This window comes from Chiloscyllium punctatum, chromosome 11 (assembly GCF_047496795.1).
Source record: "Chiloscyllium punctatum isolate Juve2018m chromosome 11, sChiPun1.3, whole genome shotgun sequence".
Lineage (NCBI taxonomy): Eukaryota > Metazoa > Chordata > Chondrichthyes > Orectolobiformes > Hemiscylliidae > Chiloscyllium > Chiloscyllium punctatum.
In genome coordinates this window covers 113,183,345-113,203,001 of record NC_092749.1, presented here as the reverse complement: position 1 = coordinate 113,203,001, position 19,657 = coordinate 113,183,345, and the positions used below count along the sequence as shown (strand labels likewise).

At 41.1% G+C, this 19,657-nt stretch overlaps 1 protein-coding gene across 4 annotated transcripts in view; it reads left to right on the top strand.

The window, feature by feature from the left end:
* LOC140483348 (homeobox protein Meis1) overlaps positions 1-19,657 on the top strand; it is a 302,240-nt gene continuing 282,583 nt past the window's right edge. For 2 of the 4 annotated variants that reach the window (XM_072581546.1, XM_072581548.1), the window contains exons 1-6: positions 1-187; positions 457-683; positions 1,251-1,392; positions 1,910-1,960; positions 3,015-3,065; positions 4,026-4,178. In XM_072581546.1, the coding sequence (XP_072437647.1) occupies positions 176-187; positions 457-683; positions 1,251-1,392; positions 1,910-1,960; positions 3,015-3,065; positions 4,026-4,178 (636 nt within the window). In that variant the 5' untranslated portion in view covers positions 1-175. The remainder of the gene's footprint in view (positions 188-456; positions 684-1,250; positions 1,393-1,909; positions 1,961-3,014; positions 3,066-4,025; positions 4,179-19,657) is intronic. The other 2 variants (XM_072581547.1, XM_072581549.1) reach the window with 1 other exon arrangement.

Below are 19,657 nucleotides of genomic sequence, written 5' to 3'. Positions count from 1 at the left end.
GGGGGAGTGTGTGTGTGTGTGAGAGAGAGAGACACACACACACCACACACACACAGCTGATCATCTACAGAAGGCACTTTGAGGAAATCTTGATCTGGCTTTGGACTGTGTGTTTTTGCCTGATACTGGCCCTTTCCAGACTCTAACAGAAGCTGCTACACGGGGACAGAGGCCGATGGCGCAAAGGGTGAGTACTTTTTGAACTGGTCCGTTTTCTGAAGCGAGTATTTAACGCGATCCATTTGCAGACAGCGCGCTACATTTAGATGCCCGTGAAAAGCTTTAATTTTCTGTGTATGTGTGTGTGGGGTTGTATTTTCTCGCGCCTCTGTTCTGTCAGGAAGTTGGTCGATTTGCAAACGTGCGCGCTTTGTGCCTGTAACTTTGTTGACACACGATTTCTTCCCCGTTTTCCTCACGGTGCTTTCTCTCTCCCTGTCTCTCCGTTTTGGATAGTATGACGAAATCTCACATTACGGTGGTATGGACGGAGTAGGGATACCGACAACAATGTATGGTGACCCTCACGCCCCCAGGTCTCTGCAACCTGTGCACCATCTCAACCACGGGCCACCGCTGCACAGCCACCAATATCCGCACACTAACCACGCTAATACCATACCACCAAACATGGGCTCCTCGGTAAACGATGCATTAAAGAGAGATAAAGACTCGATTTACGGGTAGGTAGCTGACACCTTTTAAACCATGAGTTCCTCAACGCTATTCTGTGACCAACGGCAGAGACCTTACACGTGACATGTTAGTTTTCATTGAAATTCTCAAACAAAATGCTAAACACACAAAAAAAAACCGACAAAGTTTCGCCTCGACTTGTATATGAAATTGACGTTCTGTGAAAGAACTCTAGGAGTGAGTTAAATTTCATTTACGATTGTAAATAACAGGAGAACTCAGAGGCGCACACATGATATTGGATATTTTTATACGTATTTTTGTAAAAAGAAAAAATTGGCGTCCAAAATGGCTGCTTAAAAGGTTATTTCTGGGCCGTTTCGTTCCTAATTTCTGGCTTGCTCGGTAGAGGGACAGACTTGCTAAGAGTTAGAAGGGACCGCGGTGTTTTTTTTCCCCAATCGGTACGTTTAACGCCAGTAATTTATGTAAAGCCTACAGTCAACAAGTAAGTTATACAAAAGTTCATACTGTACCGTCTAGATCACCCAAAAGCGAATCTCCTTTTGCCTTGTTCTTTCCCCTTTTTTTTGACATTCCCTCCTCTCTTGCAGACATCCGCTGTTCCCACTTTTAGCACTAATTTTTGAGAAATGTGAATTAGCAACATGTACTCCTCGCGAACCGGGGGTAGCTGGTGGTGATGTCTGTTCATCAGAATCTTTCAACGAAGACATAGCAGTTTTCGCTAAGCAGGTCAGCACACCCAACATCGCCACCTTCAATCTTAAAACCTTCACTTTATCTTGAAGAAAAAGTAGCAGTAATTTCAGTGGACTAGACTCAGTTTCTCCTGGTCTGCAGCAGAGTTCGGCACAGATTTACACAGAGCGCTTTTTGTGCCGACAAACAGAACTGAAGATGTTATCAATATCAAATTAGAACAGTGTCAAAATGCGAATTGGGACAGTGGTAGGAACCGACCACAATCGGAGCATTTTAATTTAGGTTGCTGCTACCAGTGGAAACGCAGTCAGTTTAACTTTAATTGTGAATATTTGATGTTTTTTAATTGTTTGAAAGAAGTTATTAATGCATCATAAAGTGTTCCTTTTGAAATTAAATCACTTGTTGGGCTAATACTGGGTAAAATATCCTTGTCGCTAATGTGTGATATTAGATTTTTGGAAGTTTGTAAATCTAGTTGGATGTATCGACTCTGAGGAGCGGAGCGGGGGGGAAAGTGACAATTGTATTTATTTTCCCACTCTAGATTCGAGCAGAAAAACCTCTATTTTCCTCCAACCCTGAGCTGGATAATTTGGTAAGCCTGGCCGCTTGTTCAGTAGAGGGAAGTCGCTGCAGAAAAGCTCGTGAAACCGTTTCCACTGAAAACCAAAACAAATATATATTTATCGTGGCAAATTGTCAGGACTTGTTGGGAGACGGCTGGGAATCTATTGTCAGTTTAATGCAGCCTCATGGTTAGGGGAGGACAGTGAGCGAGAGAAAAGAGAGAGCGAAAAAAAAAGTGATCGTTACAATCCATTGCAAATCTGCGTATTTTTTTGATTTTGTGATAGCTATGACTGTCAGGAGCGATAACCATCAGACTCAGTTATTGTATGGCTGTCACTCCACTGAAGATGACGCGTGATTTTTCAATATATATTTCATTTAATTTTCGCTTTTTGGCCTCTGTCGTGAAATTTCGAGTCTCGGCGCAGATTCCTTAATATTCAGGGTTCCGTTCTGTCTTTAAATTATCCGGATTGGAGGGAGAAGGACGAGAAAATAAGAGAGAGAAGGGTTGGTGTGTGTGTGTGTGTGTGTGTGGTGGCTGGGAGTAATCTGGCCTAATGAATTTAAGGAGTCGCTCTATTTTATTTTTCTGAAGAAAGCTAAATCTTTCTGACACCCCCCCCCCCACACACGCACACACAACAGCACACCTTCCCTCCACCCCCCAACTGACTCCTTTCTACTTTTTAAAAAAAGAGAATAAAAGTTTACAGGGTTTCTAAGAGGCAGCAAAGAGAAGGGGGAAGCGTGTTCGTGTGTGTGCGCGCTAGTCGGCCGTGTTCCATGCCTGTGTGGTTAATATAGACTGTTGGCGTTGGTCGGGCTGGAGGAGCTGGGAGTGGGGGGATTGGGGGCTGGGGAGGGGGGTTTTAGGAACAAACAGTGATGATATTGCCTGTTTTTGCAAACCAGCCAACTCCAGCGTGCCTGCCCCCTTCTCTCCCAAACTCTCACGCGGAGGGAATACTAAAGATTCTGCTATTGCAACTGTTTTAAAAAAATGGGGAACAGGATAAGAAGTTTCCCAGCCCCGTGCGTTTCCGGGTGCTAATAGATATTTACCTGTTTCCTTTCAGATGATTCAAGCCATACAAGTGTTAAGGTTTCACCTTTTGGAGTTAGAGAAGGTATGTGCTTCCTTGCTATAGCTGCTGGATAGTTATAAACATTACTGCTCAGTGCGAGCACCATTTGCATGTATGTCTTGGTCTGGCTTGTTCGTAATTAGTGTCAAAGCCAATCCTGCCTCACATTTCTCTTGTTCTTTGATTACAATTCATTCCACTAAAACCCCTGACCACAAACGCCCCGCCGTTTTGTTCATTTTAATCTCGCTGTGGGGTTTAATTTTGATCAGCTCCATTTTTTTTTATTAAAAAAAAACATAAATCCTCGCTTTCTCCCCCCATCGAGCCCACACGTTACAAATGATCTAAAGATGTCAACAATCTGCCGATTCGGAATAATTAGGCGGGAAATCATAATATTTTCTCCTGTTAGTCCGCGGGGAATATTTTAATCAAATCTAAATGACAAATCCAACTTTTTATTTGGGGGGTGGTGGGGGGTGGTGGCGTGACAGAAAGTGTAAGCAGTTTCCTATGGCTGAAATCTCCCAGGACATATGTACTTATTGAAGACGTGAGCAGTGTCGATCTGTGCCACCCTACACATCCCATTTTCGTGCGCCCGAAATTGTTCAGAGGTTTATAATGAAATAACGAGACGAAATTAAACTGTTTACCTTAAATGTCATTCATGCAGGTCAGACGTCTAATGGGCACAGCCCCGGGAGCAGGCAAATTTAACACGGGGTGTTGAGTGCGTTGTAGCTGTGAATCATCTTGTCACTGCCAATTTTGCACCGATATCTCTATTTTGTCGGTTATTCCAAATTCTTGATGCGTGTGTCTCTTTGGGTGGGGTGGGGGGGAACTCACAAGTGCTTCCAACTATTGAGAAACCCGAGTCACACAGTCCTGAGTTGGACTTGTCCCTTCCTCTAGAATGAATTTGTTGAAAAAGGAAATATGTATTTTCTCGCGTATCGTTTCCCTTATTATTTTCTTGTCATCGTCCAATTGTAGGTGCACGAATTATGTGACAATTTTTGCCACCGGTACATCAGCTGCTTGAAAGGGAAAATGCCCATTGACTTAGTCATTGATGAGAGGGAAGGCGGTTCCAAATCGGACAACGAGGAAATCACCAGGTCTTCATCAGTTAATATCACAGATCAGGTACGGCCAGAGCTGCTTTGGGGGGGTGGGGGGGGGTGCACACGGAATACCTACTGTCGCTGTTTGACTGCTGGTTATTTGCATATTGTCAAGACCCCTTTGAATCTTGGTCAGAAAGAATGTATGACATTATATATTGAAGCTTTCCCGGTTGTTAGTGTCGGTGTGTGTGTGTGTGTGGACTGATGGTTGTAAAATTGACCCGATAATATTTTTTCTCACCCTCTTCCCTGTGTCGTTTTCCCTCTTTGTTTCCTTCAGGACATTGCTGTAGTTGAGGCGTCATTTTAATAAAATAATACAAGGAGCTGCTGCTGACCTGGATGGTGTTTGAGATGATGGTGTTTGTAATGTAGGGGTTGCAGAGAGAGAAAGGGGTAGAATTTTGTCTTTAGCTTCGGTAAGACTGAAGTACCAACTCCGGCTGCTGTGGGGCCGACTGTGTGTATGAACCTTTTTCCTCGGTCCCCCACACTTTAACAAAAGAAAAAGGTGGAATTTAGTGATCGACAACTTTGTGTTGTTTTTTTCTATTTGTTTTTTTTGTTTAAGGAAGCGTAGACGCTAGGGTTGGGGTGAGTGAGTTGCTCTCAGACTCTCTCTGTAGCGGCGGCTCGGTCTAAAGCAGGGGCGGGAGCGTGTCCCGAAGGCGCCCAGTCAGAGCGCACTCGACTCGGGCAGGCGCTGCAGAAAGGAGCCGGCACCTTGGGAACGCGGTACTAGCTCCGTCCCGCAGCTTTGAGATTTAGGGACGGTTTCGTTTTTGAGGAAAGGCATTTGCTGAGGGGGATAAGAGGCTGGGAGAGTGGAGGGATCCCAGGGAATCCCTGACACTTCCAGCTGCCCTTGGTGAACGGGAGGAGAGAGAGGCGGCTGATCCAGAGTAGGGATTCGATCTGACGGTTCCTTTTCAAGTGAGTGCAGCCCCACACGGAGACAGGACACCCTCGCCAGCCCTTACAGCCTGCCCCCTCCGCGCCCACATTGTGATATTTGGAAATACATTTACTCCTCATACCCCAGAAACAGCCGGAGGGGGATCACAGCATTTTAAAAACAGAGTTAGCAAGATGTACAGAACTCATGGTATATGGGGTAGTGTCAGCTCCCAAAGTCTGGTCAAATCTGCTTTCTGTCTATCTCGGTACATGTAGTTTAAAAATATCATACAGATAAACTTTTCCATGTTCAGACTGTGAACAAGACTCTCATTCCCACATGTTTCCCAATTAACCTGCTTCAAATGCTGCATAAATGCGGGGTATTTGCGGGACAAGCAGTTGTGATTAGATATAGTTTGGAGATGGCTGGGAATGACACAGCGATCTCTGAACAATCCCATCGTGAGGTTATTGTCAGGACTCCACTTCTTACCGCGTGTGAGAATTTTGGGGACGGTTTTAGTGGGGGGTGGAAATGACCGCTTCAGGACAGGGAGGGTACCCGGAAAATACATCCGCTTTCTCACACTCCCCAGATCACAAGGAGATAGGCAATACTCCTGAACGAGTGATTTCAGATTCAGCGGGATTCCCTGTTCATTATGTCCCACGGATAAGAAGGATTTTTAAAAAAATGCACCTATTTCCAACTCTGAACAGGCGTTTCATTCCCACTTGTGTTCAAACTAAACCCGGGGAAAATACTGCACCGGCGCTGGATATTCGCACACAAAAAGTTATAGCTACGTCCTGCTTAGAATAACAGTAAGGAGCTCTCTAGTTTTAATTGAAGCGAAGATTCCTACCCAGAGAAACTTCCCCAGTTTCCCCTTCCCACTCTTCGCTAACAGCAGAAATCAGGCTGGTTTATATTTTGTGGTTTTGATTTCACGAGTGTCTGTGAAGAAAAGTTTATACAAAAAATAATGCGGGAAAAAATTGTGCTTCACACCGATCATGTCTTTTTTTAAAAACACACTGAAAGCTCTCTCCTTCCCATTAGGGCCCTGATTGGTGATATTAGCGCTGTAAATTTCACGAGATTAACCCATCCTCGATGTATTTTTAATGTCTACCCTCTGGCAAAAATATAATCAAATGAATTGAACTGAAAACATCTCACAGCAATGTCGGAAGAAAAAAAAATGAAATGTAATTTATTTGGAGACTACACATGTTTACTTCTGTGTTCAGTTGTGGCAGGAGTTACTGTCCCAGTCTGGGGTTTACTCTGTCACCTAGTTCAGGCTGGCATTTCTTAGATGATTGGGAGGGGGGTGGTTGCTATTGTTATAGACTCCCGAAGTCCTCCCTCTCTCCCTCCACAGGGAAACTCTGCTCGACTCCGCGGCCACTCCGGAACGGAGTTGACCCAGTTTCAGGCCTCACCAGTGAACATTTCACAGCAAACACTTGGTCCGTTAGGAATCGGCTGGAAAGAGTTGCTGGAGAAAGCAGAGAGAGTGCGCGAGCTCTGCCTGAGGCCAGCGTTGGTGTAGAAACGGGACCGTCCCTGGACTGGGGCATGAGGATTCAGTAGCTGAGTTCCTGTTGCATTCACTCCTCTTTTCCCAAACCATGCCACGGAGCGAGGGGATATTCGGAAAAAATGCCCTCGATAGTTTTATACTCGTTTGTCAGTGATTGCCCGCCAGCTCCGTTCTTCATTGGCTGTTTGGAAATTGTGGAGACGGCTGGAAACACATCTCACATTGCACACCACCCGGCCTTGCCCACAGATTGCCCATGCCAACCTCATTCAGTAGGAATCTTCAATCTCACTGTGCCCATTGTTACACTGATTGGCACTGTCACATGACCCTCACTGTGCCCATTGTTACACTGGCACTGTCACATGACCCTCACTATGCCCATTGTTACACTGACTGGCACTGTCACATGACCCTCACTGTGCCCATTGTTACACTGGCACTGTCACATGATCCTCACTGTGCCCATTGTTACACTGACTGGCACTGTCACGTGACCCTCACTGTGCCCATTGTTACACTGGCACTGTCACATGACCCTGACTGTGCCCATTGTTACACTGACTGGCACTGTCACATGACCCTCACTATGCCCATTGTTACACTGGCACTGTCACATGACCCTGACTGTGCCCATCGTTACACTGACTGGCACTGTCACATGACCCTCACTGTGCCCATTGTTACACTGACAGCCACATGACCCTCACCATGCCCATTGTTACACTGAGTGGCACTGCCACATGACCCTCATCCTGCCCATTCTGACACCACCCTGGCCCCGGTCCTGCCCTACGGGACTGGTCTGAGTGCGTTCCGGGCCCGTTTCCGCGTCCAGCTGCCTGCTCGCAGCCGCCCTGGCCCTGCCACTTCGTCCCCCTGGCATCCGAGGAGCTCGCCGCTGCTGGAGGCTGACTGACCTCTCTCGTACCTTGCTGCCTGTGTCCTGGGAGTGGCGTGGTGTGAGGGTGTCCTAGAAAAGCCGGTGCTTTGTGTAAAACAAGCTGTGAAAGATTTCTCTCCCGTCTGAGAAAACTATCGCAAAATAACTCCGTTGGATCTCTTGAAGTAGTTGCTAACCAGCTAAAAGATGTTCTAATTATGAACATTCCTCTGAGATTTTGTTCACAAATTGTATTTGCATATTCTCCAAAGAAATACAATCCAGCAACTCCAATGGTACTAAGCGCAAGAGTAAAACTCAGGCGGCACAACTAATTTGTATTTGTACCTTCATCTTATACAAGTTTCTGGGTTCTTATACAGCAGCATGTTGGGGGTGTGATGTTATAGAAAGGGTGGTGAAAGATTGCAATAGTCATGAAATTAAAAAGTGTATGGAATTTTGCAACTTACGATTTGATATTGGGAAGGGAATATAGAACAGATTCTATCTGAAGTGTCTTCCATAATGGAATATTGGAAAGCTGGGTATAATTTCAGGAAGGAAGAGAATTTAAATCGATTACCTTTTGAAACGAATTTTATTTTGAGTTAAAGGTGTCACTAACTTTAGTCGTATAAATAATTTCAAACAACAATTGAGAACTTTGATTTTAGAAAAAGTAGCAATTTTAAGAATTAATCTGAAGCACTAAAATGCCCTAAAACTCTCCCTTTAATTTCTGTGCCTCAACCAGTCTCTGTTCAAGGGCAGATTCACATCACCTGCTTTGATCCACTGAGTATTTGTTTCACTGGGGACTTGCAGAATAAGTTTAGTTCCTGGAGTTCATGTAAAAGCCCCAAGCCTAATTCCTTCTACACTAAAATAAAAATCAAAAATTGCTAAATTTAGAGTAGCCCTTGTATGTTTCAAAGGAAAACATAAAATAATCCTCATAAAAATATCTCATGTTGATAACAAATAATTCCAAACAGTTCTTGGCTCTGGTGTTAAGTGTTCAAATATAGTTCCAATAAGAGTATTCTGAATGGATGTGTTTTTTTTTCTGTGTTATCTTTATTATGCATTTTTGATTGCTTTCTCTCATTTTTATTTTATATAATTTGATTACACAATGTTACAAAAAAGCTGTCAAAGCTCTCACTCAGGAACCTTGCTTATAATAATAGTTGGTGCAAGAGCAGAGATCTCAATTAAATTTCTGTTTTTCTCTTGGTCTCCACTTTTTCACTTAGATACAAGGCTAATTGTGAAATTAATGTGCATTGCTCAAACAATCAAAATCTATGTTTTGTCATTAGATTAAATGTTACACCAATTGTTTGCAATATTGTTATCTGTTGCTCTGTCTTTAGATTCTTTGCCCTGTGAATATGTCTGGAGTTTGTATAGATGGTTGTAACTGGATTATTAATCTCTTAATTACAAATTGATCTTTAATTCCTCAGCTGTTTTGGAGTTTTGCTCCAAATTTTATGTAACGTTTGATGACTTATTTGAGGTGTGAAAGCTAATAAAGTGTTATAGCATATTAAATAGTAAAGATTAGTGAACTGAATTTACGGATTGCCACAATTTTGTTAGACAGAACAAGATGTATTGTGACTTGTGACTGTTTAAAACTGTTGCTCGAGTTACATGTATATGTTTTAAGAGGGAAGAGGTTGGTTCGCTTGTGATACTTAAACAGTGATTGGACCTGGGTGTATAAGTCACAAAGGTGTTATATCTGGTGGTTCCATCATTTGATGTGGTACTGGTCTATTTGTGGTATGGTTAACTCATGCTGGTTGCTATAAGTTTAAAATAAAACTGCTTATGAATGAAGCACATTGTGGACCTAACTTGTGTTTTGTGTGCTCGAAAAACAAATTTGAATATAGTAATTTAGTTTACGTATTGATGGCATTGCATTCGCTCGATGCAGGATATTTCAGCAATATTTTTTCTCTCATTAATGATGTTCTTGGATACAATTGCACAGTGTTATAAAAATGTTTTGAAATTTCTGGGTTAGGTGTTTCTCGGTTTAATTGAGACTTTCCTTTTTGTTTTTGTGGAGGTGTGAACAAAGATTAGAGGTTGCAGTTCCTGGTAATAGAACCTTTGTTTTTTGTAAAAATGTTTAAGCTGGTAATTTTACAATGCTGTGAATAACCAATTTATTGGATTAACCATTATTATATAGTCTGGTGCAAAACACATTTGTCTAGTCATTCTGTATTTGAATATGTGTTACTTTGTAACAGTAAAGCTGGCCCACATTCTTTTCATCGCATTTCAATATTGACTTTGATTTTTAGCCGATTTTCTTTTGTACTCTTGGCCTTTGTTGTGATCAGGTAACAGTCTGAGTTGATGTACATGTTTAATTCACTCATGGGATTTTAGATTTTGTTGGATGGGCCAGCATTTATTGCCCATCCCTAATTGCCCCAGCGAAGGTGGTGGTGAGCTGCCCTCTTGAACAATTGTGATCTGTGAAGTGCGGGTATCCCCCACAGTACTGTTGGGGAGGGACTTTAAGGATTTTGACCCCATGATAGAAGGAATACAATAGGTTTCCAAATCAGGATGGTGTGGCTTGGGGGAATTTTTCAGGCAGTGTTGTTGCCATGTGTTTGCTGCACTTGGTCTTCTAGTTGATAGAAATGGTGAGTTTTTATTTAGTACTATCAAGGATGATTTGGTGAATTGCTATGGTACATCTTGCAAATGAGACACACAATTAAAGCTTTGGAGTGAGTGAATGTTTAAGGTGGTGGATGAAATGCCAGTTAAACAGTTTCCCTTGTCGTGGATGTTATCAAACTTTTTGAGTGTTGTTGGAGCTATACTCATCCAAGTAGTTGGATAGTATTCCACACTGATTTGTGTCTTTTTAACAGATAGGTTGCGAGGAGTCAGGAGGTGAGTTGCTTACTGCAGAATTCCCAGCTTCTGATCTGCTTACATTGGCACAGCATTTGCGTAATTTGTCCAGTAGGTATCACGTTAATAGTAACATCCAGGATTTTGATAGTAGCTGATTCACTATGGTATTGCCACTGAATGACAAAGGGAAACGGTCAGACTCTGGTACTCAAGTCTTCAGTATTGGGGTGTTGTCGGGGTCCATAACCTTTGCTCTATGTTGTGTGCGCTGACATTTCTTGACTTGGAGTGAATTGACTTAGCTGGTATCTGTGGTGATGGGGGTTTCAGGAGGTGGATTGTCCATATACTTTGTCATTTACTTTAAACCTTTGAGGGTTGGGAACAAAATGGAAACATTTCAATGTAACATTTTTAAAATGAAGTATGCACTTTGAAATAGTTAATAAGGCAATGTGGAATGTGCCTTTCTGTTATTTGCAGTTGGCTGTGTTTTAAATTGCAAGCATTTTGCTGTCACTGCCACAGATGTGTTCAGTCTGTACTGTCTGAATAGGTTAAAGCTCAGTCTGCAGTTACCTCTTAGTAATCTTTGCCAGCATTATTACTTTGTGACAGCTTGTGGAGGATAAACAATGTTTTTAAATTTAAAAAAAACTAACAATTCAAATAAACATACTGATCTCAAATAAAAGTTTGCTTTACCAATCTTTTTCAAGTAGATACATTACGTTAATTTTACTATTCAATTTATGATTTAATTTAAAATCTAATCAGGGAGCAAAATACAATAAATAAACATTTTGGCAGATGCCATGCGTAAATGCTGTTTCCCCCAGATTTGTATAATTTTATCTTTAATTTTTCTTTCATGATTTGGAAACGAAATAACATAAGAATGACATGTAAATTTTGCCTTGTAGCTAGCCTCACAGTTCTGTGTACAGTACTGTGTTGAATGATATATAACGTATGATATTGTAAAACAATTTTTTTTGTTGTATCTTCATTGTGGGCTATGGAAGTTCAACCTGTTGGGATGCTATACAAGTTCAGAAGAGTCTATGGCCAATGCTACACTTTTTGTGCAGTCTATGGAAAGGAACGGTCTATATGGGATAAAGAGTTTTTTTTCCTCTCATTTCAGGTTTTCTTACATTTTAAACTGACAGTAACTGTAGCTTACTAAATGAAAGCTATTGATCCAAAATCTCAATCTCTTTAGCTCATGTTTCATTTTTCTTTCAGTACCTTTGTTATCTGTTGGGTCACTGATGTTGTCTTGTACATGAGCTCTTGCTTTATCTCATAGAGTTTGCAACAATCTGGAATCTAAAAATACCAAACATGGGTTCTGAAATTTTACTAAATATTTCCAGAAGACACTCTTTTAATGAGTCAAAATGGGAAAGGAATGAAATCCTTCTACATTTATTAATACAAACAAAATTCTATAATGAGCGATCTACTAACTTCTCCCTCTTCCAGCAGAGAAATGATAGTGAAGGAATAAAGCACAGTAGTTAAATAGATTTTAAATTCTCTCATGAAACATAAATTGTTTTAATTCGGAATGAAAGGTAAAATAGCAAAACGCTTGAAGTGTAATTCCTTAAAAAGTATTATGTTACATTTTATAGAATTTATTCTCTGAAGCATTGTCCAGAAAACCAAATTTTGTTCAACATTTCTACATTTTGTCACACACTGTGGAAGGTTGCACACAGCACAATGCTTCATGGTACACTGATCACATCTGGTTATTATCAGGTACATGTTGAAAATACTGGGCGATAATTAAAATAACAGAAAGAAAGAAAACAATTTATGTTGTATATGTAAAGCTTACATAGCAGCATATGACAAGAAAAATAGCTTGGGGCTGCCTTTTGGAAAGTAATCTGCCCTAGAGAGCACACCATCCTAGAATAAAGCTTTCACTCGGTCTAAAAGGGCTTGCTTCCAATAAACCAAAACTCCGTTCTTAATATTCTGCTTTAATCCAAGCCTGTGTCCAAAAGCTTGTGCAAAATTTGTCTAATTTGATAACAAAAATACGAATATGTCATTCGAGTATTTCTAACTGACAGCGTCGCAACTGGATAAAATCATAGTAACCTTTATGGCTAAACTACATTCCATTAGAATCATGCCTACCAGCCACTTGCTAGTTAAAGATGTTAATCAAAGGGTTTATAGGTTATTCCTATCTGCACTGTGTACCTCAAGGTGACAGAGTTCTCCTGCAGTGAACAAACATTTTCCTAAGTACTATTTCTTTAACTCTTAGATTTCAATGGGTTACTTTTATTTGGCAGGAATTTGAGTGTAGCTTGTGTTTAGCAGCAGTGAACAATGCACAAATTAAAACGATTATGAGTGAGTGATGTTGCCATAATGAAGTGAATTTGATTTTTAACCATGTTGGTAGTAGATGTGAATTCTACTGCACAATTAAAGTTGGCCAGGAAACAGGAACTACACAGTTGTATAAACCTTATTTGTACAGACTGAAGTTAAAGTGGAGAGTGGATTTATTTATAGAGAACAGTTGTTTGAAATGAGTTCGGTGTATTCGCTATGACAATGTATTTGGCCATATAAAGAGGTGAATGGCGATTTGTTTAAACTGTTTTCTGTAGGCATTCTTACATTTTAAACATTTTGGCTGGGTAATAATATGTAATCATTTGCTTGCTGAAGTACAGGTGTCTGTGTTGTAAAATATGTCACTTGCTTCTAATTCATGACAAAGCTGCAATTTTAAAAAAAAATTCAGGCTTTATTTACTTTGACTTGGGGAAATGAATGTATAAAAAATATTAAAGTTTATCAGAACAAGCTAACAGACCACTTGCTTTATGACGGTACATAAAAGTGGCTCTTTTAAAATGCTGCTCTGAAATATTTTAGTCACAAAATAAACTCATCATATTTTCAGGGGGAAGCCTATAATCTGTGATTTTTTTTTATCAACCTACAAAAGTAATGAAATTAACTTGAGACAGATTTTTATTTATGTCTGGCCTAACAAAAGATCAAGAGAGTGACATGCCAATTTTAATGAGTCCCAATCAGAAAATTTGATCCTTAATTTGAATTAAAACAAAAGAGCTGAGCTATTAAAATTATGACTTGGCATTTACACTTTGTTAGCTCATAACTAGCTTGTTAAGTGTAGCATTGAGATTATGATTTATACTAATCCCCTGGCCTTGGGAAATTACAAGATTTCTGTGACATAAGTGTGTGGCAAATTATGTAGCAAGAAAAATGTAAATTGAGGGAAATTTTAGAAAACACTTTATTAAAGAACCCATTTTGTTTTATCAGTTAAAACCCAGTAGCAGCTACAGCATTACCATTACAGTACCAGCTACCAATAGCCTAAATGGTATTATATATAAAACAATATTTCCTTTCATTAAATTCTGATACTTTCCAAGTATAGAGATAATTAGTCATCTCATTTTGCAAAATTTTATCTTGTTCTCCTTCAGTTTGTAGAATCATGGAATTTGGTTTGGAGAATCTATAGGCAGAAAACAATTAATGATGACAGATAAGCATGGTCTGTGCAATATGACATGTATCAATGTGTAAATGCAGGAATCAAATCTGTTTATATACAGTAAATGCAATACGCCTCTGGTTATTGGACAGATTTGTGAATTAGCTGCTGATGATTCACAGGGTGTGGGTGTTATTTTAAGCTTCATATAATAAACCTTCATCAAGTCATGTGATATGAAACTGCATTTATTATTCTAGTCAAAGCACATTACCTTTTGGTTAATGGAACTTCAGTAGGAGCTCCAAGTGTGCGTGGTACATGCAAACTTATTATGTTACCTGATTTTGGTATCAGTGTCATTGGGTGGTAAGGTCTTAAATTTTTATTTGCTGCATATATTATGTATGTTTTAAGTTAATAACCTGATACAGTTCAGTTCAATTCAGACAGATGTAATTGTGTCTGCTGTGTGAGACCCAATTTCCATGACCTTGACTGTCTCCCTTGCCAACTTCTGATCATTCAGCTACCTGTCCTTGCCTCAAAGCTCGATGACCTTTTTATTGGCTCCATGTGCATGAAATGTGTTCCCATCACTTTCAAACCTGACAGCAGTATTCTTCCTCAGAAACAGCTCAGTGCTCACACTGGGTGTGCTGAGCAGTCCTAGTCCTGGGGGGGGGGGTTCCTAAATACCCAATTCTCTTGAAACACTTTCTTAATCCCTGTCTTTGCAATCAAGCTCTCTCCTGATTCTTTCCCTCTTCCTCCTATTTTGATTCTGCTGTTGGTTTGCATCCTTATCTCAATCTTAACATTTCTTGGGAAAGTACCTACACCACAGTTGATGTTGCAAAATTGGTGCAACTATAGCACTCTGCTAATCTGACAGAAATAAGACTAACTATAATGTCCTTAGTTGTTCAGATTAAGTCAGAGTTTGGATGTGGTGCTCCACAAGGGTCAGTGTTGAGACCATTGTCATTCACCATTTAAAACGTGGACTCAGGAATTTCCAAATGTGTTACTGCTGCTTGTATCTTGTCCTGTCATAAGACATCCTGCTCACCTGTTCTACACCTGGCTCAAATTTTCACTCAAGCTCTTGTACAACTGCTCTGTAACAGCCATCATCCAATTGCACCTGGGTCAGGCCCTCATATGCTGCCCTTTGCCCTCTCAGGGAGATATCTGCAGCTTTTCACCTCTGATCAAATGGCCAAAGTGCTAGAGTAAAAACAAAGAACTGTGGAACAAAAACAGGAAGTGTTGGAGGAACTCAGCAGCATCTGCAGAGAGAGAAAAACAGAGTTAATATTTCAAGTCCGGTGACCCCTTTGTCAGAAAGGGTTCTGATAAATGGCCACTGGACTTGAAACATTAATTCTGTCTTTCTGTCTACAATGCTGAGTTTCTCCAGCATTTTATGTTCTTGTGGCCAAAATAGTGAAAGTTTTAGTTTTTTAAATGTCACTTTTTAAGAGCTCTTTTCACAAGTGCATCTGCATTTGCCTTGCGACCTGTACATAGAATTCTTCAATCTACTTCTGAGCCTCCCCATTTCAAAAATCTTCCATTTTCTTCCATAAATTGTACTCATTGTCCAGGTTCCAGTTGAGGCATTCAAGAGAGCATTGAATGATTATTTTGTGCAAGTGTATGGGGAAAATAGCTCAAGACATGATGCCCGTTCAATGAGCCAGTACAGGCATGGTAGGCTGAATGGCCTCCTTCTACACTGCAGTGATTCTGTTACTTAGGTTTCAGAGATGGATGGGAAATTGGATGGAATGTGGCATCTTACAAATTGCTTCCTCTTGTTTCAAGCTTGAATTTTCTTCTTTGTTAACACATCCTTCATCTCCTCAAGATTACATCTGGCGATCTCTCCCGTCATTTTAAATTCCGCATCACATCTGCCCTCTTCTCTTATCATCTGCCCTAAACAGAGAAAATCTATCTACTCATTCCAGAGCTATGCCATCCACTTCAATCTCCGCTTTCTTTTCTTCAGATTCCTTCAGACTCCCAAAGTTTTTGTCTTTTAAGTGGTCCCACTTAATCCATATTCTAAACCCTCTGATTTTATTTGACCTACAACAGAGTATATGCAGATGATACGATATCTCAGGGTGTACTTAGTACAGAGGTGGACTATAACAAAAACAGGGGGACATCAATAAATGTGCAGAATGGGTTTGTTAGAAATAGATTACTTTCAGTATACGCAGAAGTCTGTCGTGGCACATTTTGACATGGGAAGCAGGCGGTGGTCACATAATCCTTGGAAATTAGCTGTGTAGTGTGGCTGAGAAGCCAAGGGATCCAAGGTATTTGAAATTAGTAACATAGGCAGAATAGAAAACATGAAAGAGCAAATGGGACACCGGCTTGGAATTGAGAACCAGAGAAATCAGGTTGAATTTACACAGAAGTTTAATCTAGGAGAAAGTGACACCTGCAAATGTTACAGATTAGAGTCGAGAGTGTGGTGCTGGAAAAGCACAGCAAGTCAGGCAGCATCCGAGGAGCAGGAGAATCGACGTTTCGGGCATAAGCCCTTCATCAGGAAGTTTAATATGCCCCACTTGGAGTACTGTGACCAGTTCTGGACTATGTGTTTTAGAAAGGATATGGAGTTCCTGAAGTGGGTGCAATAAAGATACACTGGAACTGAGAGGTGATTCAAGGATGACCAAAAGAAGGTCGTTAACTTTAGGAAAGGGGTTTGATGGGATAGATATAGAGGAGATGTCTCCACTCCACTTGTGGAAAGACCAAGTTTAGAGCCCACGATTATATTGATAGCCACTGATGAATCCAGAGAGAAGCTTTCATTCCCAACGATGAATAAATGTGAAACTCTGTATCACATAGAATAGAATACAATAGAAATTTATTGTTGCTTCTACTTTTACATGAAAAATTCAGTGAAAAGTTTTGTAAGTCACCCCACTATGGTGCCTACATCAATGTCAGAAGTCATATATAATAATTTCTTAAAAAGTAAAATTAAGACAAGGATCATCACCGTTCAGTTAATGGCTCTTGGACTTGGGCAAAGCTGATTTAGGAATGATGGAATACTGGACAGTGTGGCTGCATTTATGGGGAAGCTAGATGGCTACAAGTAGGGGAGTCGATACAGTGTGACACTGGAAAAGCACATCAGGTCAGGCAGCATCCAGGGAGCAGGAGATTCGACGTTTTGGGCAGGTCCTTTCATTAGGAATGGTAGGGGAGGATGAGTACAAGGTAGGAAAAGGATTTGAACAAAATGTTGATGTCATTAGACGAAGTAGGGTGGGAAACTGTTCATGTGGAGCTTAAGTACCAGCATGGACCAGATGGAGTGAATGGCGTATTTCTGCACTGTAAGGACTTTGTAATCTTGATGTGTGAAGTAGCTAAGACATGGATCTTGCTTTATGCACATTTTGGGAGAACTTATTGTTGACAAAAAAAATTAATCCGAAAGTGACTTTGTGGTACTTCGAGTTCAAGGAATGACACGAAATGAGGAAGCCAATTTGCTCACAGTTTTCTTTTTCTGTTTTCTGCCTGGAGTCAGTCCTCGGTCGCAATGACTGTGGTCTGCCTCATGGGGGAGGGTAAGGAGGTGATGGAATCTTTAACGTCACCTGGAATAATGGAATGGTTGAGCTGGGAATTGGCTGGATGTCTTGTCTGGAAGACAGCAGCTCTGATAATGCAGAATTCCTTCAGGACTGCACACTCATCTCAATCCAAACAAAGTGCCCGGGTCTCGGAGCGGGGCTTGAAAATCCACCTCCTTCAGCATCAGAAAGTGTAAGCTCTTCCAACTGAACTCATGATAGTTATTGTTACTGACTTTCTGTGTGATTACCTTTTTAAAAAGTCAATACTTTTGAGTAAAAATCTCTCAGGCTTAATTTTAACACAGGTTTTAATAAGATGTAAATTAACACCTTACTCACTCACTATTGAGATTAATAGATGCTTAGAAATCAAGGGAGAAGGGGATAGGGCAAGAAAATGAAGTTGCTGTTGAAGATCATCCACAATCTTACTGAATGACAGAGCCGACGTGAGGGCCTGAATGACCTCGTCCTGCTTCTAGTCCTTATGTTCTTGGTTCCTACAATGAAGAATGGCTTGGCTAATGTCTTGGAATATGGCCAATGAGAGTGGGATTGCCCCTTTTAGTAGAGGATGCAGAGAACTCTGGATGAGGGAAGACAGGTTTAATAGTGTTGGTGGAAATTACTGCAAACTTTTTATTCCCGTCTAATACTCGTGAGTTTTCATTTTCAGAATTACTAGACTAATAATATTGCTCGGTATAGCCTGGTGATGGACGCTGAATTTGTGGGATACACTTCAGCTGCACAGTCAGTCAGTTGAAGAATGAATATTCATTTCCAGGCTCCATTTGATTTTTTGGGGTGAATGTTATCTTCCATCAGTTGGAGGAGATGGAAGGGCCAAGTTTTTTTGCTCCATTAATATCAATGGATTTGGTTAACATTGTCCCCCATTGTTAGTGAGGAGGAAAAGTTCAAAGTTATCCTCGTAGCAGTGAAAGACGTCCCTCACTCATTCAGTCCCTGGGCTAACGCTGTACTAAATCTGTCTCCAAGGTAGCATTGACGGATGGTGGCATTGCTGACCAACAAGCTGCAGGCAGGACTGTTCTAGTAGCCAGCCCTGTAATTGCTGCCTTACACCCTGACCAGGGATCTCACTTGCTGTTGTTTGTTAGGACCCAGTCTATGCAGTGTGCTCAACTGACAAGATCCTGTGACTGTGCCTACACCGCACAGGAGAGCGGGCATTTCGTCAGGACGCCTGTTGATTTTGGAGTGTCTTACAGCTGCCTTACAGCCCTCTGTCAAAGGTGGAAACAGTCTGTGTTGGAATTTCACCTTGGAATTTTTGAACACAGGAACCTCTACAGCAACAGTGCAGGCATTCATGAGAAATGTTACACTGTGGCTTGGCCTGGTTAACCAAGGTCATGATTGCAAATACCATTGGTGTGGCCATAAGTTCAGTGTTAGAACTAAATGCATATTATCAATAAGCCAGTGTTGGTGCATTGGGCTCTCCCCATGCAATTCGTTGTCCAATATAGTGTGCATGGCAACAATAACCAATCATCAGTACTAAGGGGACCCATATATTACAGGCACTGGTCCTCAGCATGTCCTTACCTTGTGCTCATTGGCCTACTATCAATTCCTCTTTGGCAATCCAGTGCTGTCGCTGCGTAGTGCCTCTCCCTATGCTTTCCAGTTGCGTGTGTCTTACCAATAGTGGAGATTGCTTCAATGTACACAGTGCGATTTGCTGCTCAGGAGAATGGCGTTCTTCAGTTGTGTCTAAATCTTTAAGAGGGCAGCTGTGGAATTATCTGAATTTAATCACACTTATTAATTGAGGGCTGTCTGTTATAACAGGCACTGAGACAAGTTTGTGGAGGATTAGTGTGAGAGAGTATGGTGAAGCAAGGAATGGTGCAAATCATAGTGTTTAATATGTTATGCACCAGTGGATTTCCAAACCAGTCTGATGTTCCATACCTTCTGGATCCTGTGCCCCAAGGAAGGTAAACATGCTGGTCATCTACACTGAGCTCACCATCTGCTGACAAATGAACCTTGCATTTATGTAGTGCCTTTCACAGCCACTGGGGACATCTTCCCAAGCAATGAAGTAGGTGTGTAGTGTGGCCTTTGTTCTGATGCAAGCATCACAGTTTGTGTACAGCA